The sequence below is a fragment of the Ursus maritimus genome, unplaced genomic scaffold (assembly GCF_017311325.1).
Source record: "Ursus maritimus isolate PB19 unplaced genomic scaffold, ASM1731132v1 scaffold_24, whole genome shotgun sequence".
NCBI classification, from domain to species: Eukaryota; Metazoa; Chordata; class Mammalia; order Carnivora; family Ursidae; genus Ursus; species Ursus maritimus.
The window spans coordinates 46,071,693-46,080,707 of record NW_024424897.1 but is presented as its reverse complement, the minus strand read 5'-3'; the positions used below and the strand labels follow the sequence as shown (position 1 = coordinate 46,080,707).

The 9,015-nt window shown below is 46.6% G+C and overlaps 1 protein-coding gene across 1 annotated transcript in view; it reads left to right on the top strand.

Annotated features, from left to right (window-relative positions):
• The window catches only part of ITGAE (integrin subunit alpha E), a 68,882-nt gene that overhangs the window by 40,958 nt on the left and 18,909 nt on the right, over window positions 1–9,015 (top strand). Inside the window, exons 15-19 of the mRNA XM_040639841.1 lie at window positions 826–1,050; window positions 2,031–2,161; window positions 3,530–3,660; window positions 4,625–4,791; window positions 5,922–6,050. Of these exons, the coding sequence (XP_040495775.1) occupies window positions 826–1,050; window positions 2,031–2,161; window positions 3,530–3,660; window positions 4,625–4,791; window positions 5,922–6,050 (783 nt within the window). The remainder of the gene's footprint in view (window positions 1–825; window positions 1,051–2,030; window positions 2,162–3,529; window positions 3,661–4,624; window positions 4,792–5,921; window positions 6,051–9,015) is intronic.

The following is a 9,015-nucleotide window of genomic DNA, read 5'->3' as shown; positions in this document are numbered from 1 at the left end:
ACCCTTGTGAGCTGAATTCCTCCTGGGCTATAGATGGGATCCTATTTTGGCTCTGAGCTGTGCCCTGTGGACATTGACATGGATGGGACCACGGACTTCTTGCTGGTGGCTGCTCCATTTTACCACATTCATGGAGAGGAAGGCAGAGTCTATGTGTACCGTCTGAATGAGCAGGTAGGAGTCTCCATCTCTGAAAGCTTGCTGAGGCGGTGGCTGCTCGGCCTGGTACAGATGTGATGGAGGCTGGGAGCACCCTGGCCCTGCCTTGCATGGAAGGACGGTGATGGGGAGGTGCTCAGGGTGGATGGTGGCCAAGTGGGGCACCATCACCTTTCCTCCCATACTCTGTTTTCTCACTTTAACCACCGCATCATCTCATGTTGATGATGATACTATCCACATAGCTGCAGAGTTGACAAAGCGTGTTTCGTCCATGATCTCACTTGTTTCACACAGTAACTGTGTCACTCCCATTTTACAGGTGAGGAAGCTGAGGCTCAATGATACTGAGACTTGCTCAAGTTTATGTAGCAACTGTGTGGTAGAACCAAGATTAGAACCCAGGCCTCCCAATTGCCAGTCTAGTACCCATAACTGTGGGAACAGAGGAGGCAGGCTCTGGGTCCTGAACTGCAAGGCAGGAGGATCCCAGCTTTACCACTCACTCACTCACTGTGTGACCTCCGGGAGGTCCGTCGCCTTTTCTGAGCCTCAGCCTCCTGCTAGAGAATCAGAAACGAGTCCAATGATCATGCCTCCTGGGGTGGCATGGGTGTGCACCCCACATCCCTCTCTTGAGGGCTGAGCTGCCTCTTTGCTTTACAGAATGGTTCCTTCTCCTTGGCATGCACTCTGAGCGGGCACCCTGGATTCACTAATGTCCGATTTGGCTTTGCCATGGCAACAATAGGGGATATCAGTCAGGATAACCTCACAGATGTGGCTGTCGGGGCCCCCCTGGAGGGTTTCGAGGCAGCTGATGGCACCAGCTTCGGCAGTGTGTACATCTACAATGGACGCCAGGATGGCCTTTCTACCAGCCCCTCTCAGGTAACCTGCAGGGCTCTCCTCAGCCTCTGCTCGGGGATTCTGACCTCCCTAGATGTGGTGGCCTGAGCCCCAACCCAGCTCCAGTTCTAAGTGTCAGGCGGGTCCCAAGGGGTCAGGGGTGCCCAATGAAGTACAGAAGTCTCTCGGAAGTTCCAGGCCAGGGCCTCGCCCCAGGCACTTCCAGTGGGGTAAGAGATTATGGCAACATCTGTCTATTTCCTGACCTGTATCTCCCTTTTTTAGCATTCCTGACCATGGACCTGCCTCAGATTCTCCTTCCTCTCCTTCTGTCCCTTCTCTGGCTCCTGTCCCCCACCCAACTCCTCCCATGCCTTAACTCTCATCTCCCAGGACTCCATTACCGGCCTCTCATGTTACATATTTTATGGGTACTTTTACCTACTTCAGCCCACAGTTTCTCTCCTAACTTCAGTCCTGTATGTCTAGCTGCCCCCTGAGCACCTCACTGGATGGCCCCCCAGGCATCTCAGTCTCATGGCGCCTAACCCAGATCATCCTCTTCCCCCAGACCTGCTGCTCCTCTGAACCCCTTCCACTCATCCCCTACACATGTCCTAATGATTCTGTCTCCCATATCCATCTCCTGGCCTGGCTCCTGTCTCTCTCCATCTTCTATCCTGTGTCTGATTAGACAGGCCCACCTCACTGCCCAGCCCCTCACCAAGCCTCCTTGTGCCCAAATCCCCTTCTGTTCCCACTGCAGTGGTCCCTGGCTATGTCCTCAGATGGCCCTGCACTTCCCCACCCTCTGCCTCCCTCACTCTCCCCATGTCAAGTCCCACCTGCCCTTCAGGGCTCCATTCAAATGCCACTTCCCCAGGGAAACCTTGCCCTTCTTTTTTCAGTTCCTCAGCTGAGGGCTTCTTGGGGTGGGGACCAAAGCTGACCTCGCTGATTTGAATAAAACCCAAAAGGACTCCCCTTCTCCTCCTCCATGCCTTGTGTTTCTCCCTCCACAGAGGATCAAAGCCGCAGCGCTGGCCTCAGGACTCCACTACTTCGGCATGTCAGTGGCTGGTGGCTTAGATCTGACCGATGACCGCCTTGCTGACATCACCGTGGGCACTCTGGGCCGGGCAACTGTGCTCCGGTAGGAGTTCACCCTGCCTTCTGGTCCCAAGTCCCAGCCTCACCTGGTTGCCCTGCCTTCAATGACCCCATGAAGACACCAGGAACTGATGGGAGGGAGTAAATGTGTTTGTTAGGGGCATCAGCTCTGGAATCTGCGCATCTGGCTTTGAACCTCAGTTCTCAATTAACCATGTGCCCTTGGGCAGGTTATTGTATTCTGAGTCCCAATTTTCTCATCCGTAAATGGGAATAACAGTAGCATCTACCTCACAGAGTTATGAAGATTGAGAGAATCTTCGCAAAGTATTTGGTACAGTGCTCAGTGAAGGCTATTATTTTGATGATGATATGAATTTCAGAGCTTCTGTGCTCCATCCCTAAGTGAATTATCAAATCCCATCGCTGTAAATACTCTGACAAATCACCTATCTGCCCTCTGCTCTCCCCTGAGCTCCAGACTTGGCCGTCTATTCAACATGCCTCTTGGCTGTTACTGTCAGGCATCTCAAAGTTAAAATGTCTAAAAATTGGGCCTCTTATTCTCATTGGGCCTCATTCTCCCAACCTGCCCTTCCCCCATGCTTCCCAGCTCAGTAAATGGCATCATTTGTTCAGGACAAAAACCTAGGAGTCATCCTCGGTTCCTCTTTCCCCTTGCCACCCCATTAACAAGATTTTGTTGGCTCTGCCTCCAGAATACCTCCCAGTACAAGATGCTGTCATCTTTCACCTGCACCACTGCCATGGCATTCTTCCCTGCTCTCCACTCCCTATGCTCCATTCTCCACACAGATGCCAGAGTAATCCCTTTCTCCTGCTGCTTAAAACCCCTCAACAGCTCCCACTTAGAGAGTAAAATCCAAACTCCTTACATTCCTTACAGCGGCCCACCCTCCCGTGGCCTGGCCCTGCCCATCCCTCCATCCCCATCTCCTCTTACGACCCTCTGTCTCACTAATTGTGCTCCAGTCATGCTGACCTCTGTGTTCCTCAAACAAACCAAGCTCATTGCTGCCACATGCCCTTTACACTAGCTGTGCTTTCTGCTTGGAGTGAGGTTCCCCTTATCTTCAGCTCTTGTTAACAGATCTCAAATGTCTCATCAGCAAGGCCATCCGTGATCACCCAACCTAAGTATCCCCCAATCTCTATTACTTCATCCTATTTTATTATCATAGCATTACCTGTACATAGTTTCTTTTTATTTGCTTATTGTCTGTTTTCCCACTAGAGAAGGGACTTGTCTCTTTCCCTACCCTATCCCGAAGATGCAGATCACTGCTTGGTATATTGGAGATGTTCAATAAGTATTCATTGAATGAATGAATGAGCCAAGCGCTGAAGTCTGACAGTCACTTCTCATAGTTCTCTTTGCTGTCTCGTTTAGCTCAAGACCTGTGGTTTACCTGAAGGTGTCCATGACCTTCACCCCCAAGGCACTGCCCATTGGCTTCAACAGCAGTGTGAATGCATGTTTGTGTTTTGAAATCAACCCTATGACCACAGCTCCTACGTCAGGTAACAGGCAGCCTAGCTGACCTCCCTCCCCTCTGCCGCCCGCCAAGTGTTGTGGTTATCCCTTGTTGGCTTTAGTAGGGGGCAGGAAAAGAGGCCTGCCGGGGGAGGGGTACAGGGAGTGTTATGAAGTCCTGGTGCTTGAAATCCCTCTATTAGAGCTTAGTTCCTTTGATGTTAGGTTCTGTTTAATGGGAAGTGCCCCAGAAAAGGGTGATGTGCTGTTAAATCCATACTATGAAGGGATTAATCTGACCCCTGCTGGGAAGAGGAGCTTTGGATCCCTTCCTCAAGGTTGAAGGATTGGGTTTCTGAAAGAACACTCAGAAAACAGCAGCCATGGGGCGCCTGGGTGGCGCAGTCATTAAGCGTCTGCCTTCGGCTCAGGGCGTGATCCCAGCGTTCTGGGATCGAGCCCCACATCAGGCTCTTCTGCTAGGAGCCTGCTTCTTCCTCTCCCACTCCCACTGCTTGTGTTCCCTCTCTCGCTGGCTGTCTCTGTCAAATAAATAAATAAAATCTTAAAAAAACAAAACAAAACAGCAGCCATGTCTCCATCTCCCATCTCTTCTATTCTGTACAGTAAGGGAGTCGGCCCAGGTAATTTGCGAGGTGCTTCCAGCTCGGCTATCCTCGGGCTTTACTCTGTGGTTTATCTCTTCATTTTCTGAATTATTCTTCCTCCTTGTTTTCTCCTTCAATCATAGCTTCTTCTCTGAGCCCTCCTTCCCCTAAGGGAAGACTGATTCAGCCCTGCAAATGGGTTTGGGGCTGGGGCACTGAGGGACCCTAGCCAGGTGTCGGAAGACCATGAGAAAAGCACTTTTGAAATGAAGAAACTCAGGAATCCAGCACAAGGGACTGGGTGGGGACACTGCTCAGGAGGGAACCGCAGGCAGGCGAGGGGCCCTTTGTCTAGGGCTTACCCACTCCGGCCTCATCATGAAGGCCTGGTCTTCATTCCCAGGCTTCAGAGAGACATTTCTGAACTTCGCAGTGGATGTGGATGTGGTGAAGCAGAGGAAAAGGCTGCAGTGTTCAGACAAGAGAGTTTGTCAGAGCCACCGTAAGGAGTGGAACGGCAGTGTGTCCCAGCTTTGTGAGTCCCTCCCGCTCATTCCCACAGAGGGAGAGGTAAGTGGAGGAGTTTAGAAGAAATTCCAGGGGAGTGTGTGTTGTTGAGAAAAGATTTGAGGTGCATGCAATGAAACAAACTAGACAATTGAAATAATCCTAATAGATGAAGAGCCACATAATGGCATGAGAGATGGAGTGAATTGTACTGGAACTCCAGAGTAAGGAAATCTGCTGAAATTGAACATTAACTATACGTCTGATCTTCCTAGAAGCTCGACACAAAGGGAAATGCTCTAATGGCTGACATATTTCTTGGTAACAAATCTGGAATAACAGGGGTTTCCCCACCTCATGTCATCTCACCTCATCTGGTAGTACCAGTGGGGCTGAGTGCCTTTATATGAATAAACATCAGAAAAATTGAACAACAAAGTAGAAATAAAACAAAAGGTTACAAAGGTTTACTCCTGGCAAAGGTGCCTAGAGACATAGAAGAAATGTATTTGTCAGCATTCAGAGCCTGCCAAGGCCTAGAAGGACCTATAAGGATCATTTATTCCAGTAAACTCATAAATTATGCTCTGCCTACACACCTGTTCCTATGTCTGTTCAGAGTGTTAACTGGATTACAAAAGAGTTTCTAGCACTAGTCTATGCCTTCCTTAAATAGAAGCTACATTTTCCAAGCAGCAATTATGCTCGCCTGCTCTGGCGTGTTCAAAGCTCCTACCGTGGCTGAAAGACTCACGGAGAATGGCCAATGGCACCCTACCTAATCTCCTTATCTTCAGCTGTTACCTTTTAAATATGTCCTCCAGGTTGCTTCGAGAAAGATCTTTATAAACACAGATGTGATCTTGATTCTTCCCTTCTGTGCTTCCATTTGCCCTCCAAAACAATTCAAATTGGTTTTTAACTCCTGATGGCCTCTGTGTTTGAGATGGGAACCATCAGGAGTTATGAGGCCTGAGGCCATAGCAGATCAAGTGAGATCTTCCACAGCTCTAGGCAGCTTGGTTGAAGGAAGTTTCCCTTCAGCTTGGTTTATTTGGAAGAGGCTTACAACTTCTGACTCACCACTTTCATTGTTTATTTCTTATTCTGACTACATTAAAATTAAAAGTATTTTCCTTGTCATCTTGTCCCCACATGCCACTCTGACTCTGCATTACTTGGTAACTCTGTAGCTCTGTGAGGAGGACTGCTTCTCCAACATCAGTGTCAGCATCAGCTACCAACTCCAGACCTCGGAGGGCCAGAGAGACCATCCCTACCCTGTCTTGGACTTCTACACTAAGCCCTTCGCCATCTTCCAGGTGACTCAGCTAGGCGAGAACCTCCTGGGGGCCATACCCAAACAAGCACCTGTTCTCCCACTTCGAAGAATGTTAAAGTTAGGAGGGCACACAGACAGTATTTGGGCCCCTTGGGGAAATTGAGTTCCTAGGCTGGTGGTAACTTGCCCAGGCCCTTACTGATGGGTAACCCAAGTCTCCAAACCACACGCAAGGTTAGTTCCTTCACGTTCACAGAACACGTGCTTGCTACGTATTTAACGATGCACAGGAATGGGTTGTCCAACTTGGCAAGGGTCTCTGATGAGGTATGGTGGGGTTCCTGGTGTGACGGGGGTCCTGTGTAGGGCCTGGACTAGAGCTAACCTGCTCTGTGCTGTCAACAGGGTGCCCTTTAGTGCACCTACTAACCCAGGTCCTGACCACGGCCTTCAGGCTGAATGTCTGACCCACCAAACCTGTACCCTAACAGGCAGGTAATGTCACAAGAAACTTCTCTCGTAACAAGGGAAATCAGAGGGCGAAATAAACAGTCAGATTTCCTGACTCTTTGATGTCTAAGGTGATTTGGTTCCTGCCTAGGCCCTGGCCCCCACGGTAGTCTGTCAGCCTTCATTCAGAGCGCCTTATGGCACATAGAAGCCTTGGCAAGATACAAGTGACAGCATGAGCATGTAAAGTGATAATTACAGTCAGCTGGAATGGACTGCGTCTCCAAAAAGAAAAAGCAGCAGTCAAAAGCAGTTCATCCTGGCACAGAAGAGCTTCAGGTAGCATAAATATATTTCCAGGTTATCATAGGACACTCACGACTGTCTAATATATTTACAACAATGCTCTCTATAAATTAAAAAAATAATCTGGTTAGCTGCACTCTTTACTCATCCGCCCAGGAAGAGGGAGGAATAGTGAATAGAAATAGAGTAACATACTCAGGGTAACTGCTCACGTTACTCATCCGCCCAGGAAGAGGGAGGATCAGCCTCCCTCTGAGTGAAGATTGTCATCTTGATTATTTTAGGCAAGAAATGTTATTTTAAATTTTTGATAGTGTATTTATTTTGTAAAGAATTTTTTAAAATTTGGTATTGACAGCAAGTTAGATGATTCAGAAAAGATTAGGAGAACTAATGTCTCAAAATTTCATGAATAAGTAGATGATCATTAATTATAAATATTCTGTTTTTTAGAACCTTTTTATTTTGAAATATTTGGCTTGCTAAAAAATTGAAGAATAGTCCAAAGAATTCCCATGCATCTTTTACTCAGATTCCCCAAAAGTTGCCGTTTTGACGTTTTATCATATTTGCTTTATCATTCTCCCCAACATAGATATATATCTATATCTATATCTATCTCTCTATATCTCCACACATATATATGTGTATATATGCATATCACACATGTATATTTTGCAGCCATTTGAGACTAAGCCACAGATATGATGCCTCTTTACCCCCTAAAACTTCAGTATATATTTCCTAAAAAACAAGAACATTCTCTTACAAAACCATAGTATAAGGATCAAAGTCAGGAAATTAACAGCAATGAAATGCTATTATCTAATGTACAAACTTTACTCAGATATCACCAGTGGTCCTATTAATGTCCTGTATAGCAAAAGAGAACATTTTTTTTTCTAGCCCAGGATCATTCATTACATTTTTTCATTACTTATCTTTAGACTCCTTTAATCTGCGATGGTATCTCGGTCTGTCTTTGTCTTTAATGAAGGATCAAGTAATAGGCCACTGATTTTGTAGAAAATGTTTCCTCACGATTGGATACAGGTTATGCATTTTTGGCGGGAACGTCACAGAAGTGAAGTTGTGTTCTATGTGCATAGCGTCAGGAGGCACGTCACGTCGATTTGTCCCTTTGTAATCAATAAGTGTCTTATAGGGATATGCTTTGAGACTGTATTTATATCTTATATAACAACCATTCATGATTCTTACCTTAATCAATTATTACTTTGATGGTCCAGCAAAGAGATTTTTTTTAAAAATTTATTCCATCAATAAAATGGGTGTGGAGAAATTATTTGGTGTTGGGTTAGTCACATAGATGTTTCCAAAGAACGAGTTTTTTCTGGGAGCTTGGTTTACTCCTGCTCTCTTCCACTGGGGTTGAGTGAAAAAGCAAGCTACTTCACTCTATTAAAAACAAAATTAAAAAACCTGCCTCGAACTGTTGATCTAGCCAGATAGAGTTCCAAGATCTGACTTTTGCAAATTGCATCTCCCTTCTCCAGGAAGTAGGTTTCCTTTCTAGCTCTGAGCTCTCGTTCCAGCTCCAGGCCATGGTAACAGTCTTTGCAGAAAACTGCTGAGGTGGTCACTGGCTGCTGGGGACATAAATACAGAAATTCTCCTATTAAGGAGCTGGCTATGTTTGCTTCATAACAAAAAATAGATGCAGCTCCTTTAGAAAATTTGATCTTTCTGAAATAGGTCAAGCAGAGAAAGACAATTATCATACGGTTTCACTCATATGTGGAATATAAGAAATAGCGCAGGGGACCACAGGGGGAAGGGAGGGAACCCTGAATGGTAAGAAATCAGAGAGGGAGACAAACCATGAGAGACTCTGGACTCTGGGAAACAAACTGAGGGTTACAGAGGGGAGGGGGTGGAGGGATGGGTGACCGGTGATGGGTATTAAGGAGGGCACGTGTGGTGACGAGCACTGGGTATTATACACAACTAATGAATCACTGAACACTGCATCAAAAACTAATGATGTACTATATGCTGGCTAACTGAACATAATAATAAAAAAAAGAAAATTTGCTCTTTCAACTTAACTAGGGCTGTTCAACCTTGACTGGGCCTTTTGGACCCTATGTAACCTTCCCAGTTAGTTTGTTTTAGTGTAAGCAAGATTATAAGGGGATTACATTTTACCTACAGAGAAGACTGGGCATGGGAGACAAGAACCTCACAGGACTGGACCTGATAATATGTGATTAGGTATACCCCATTCC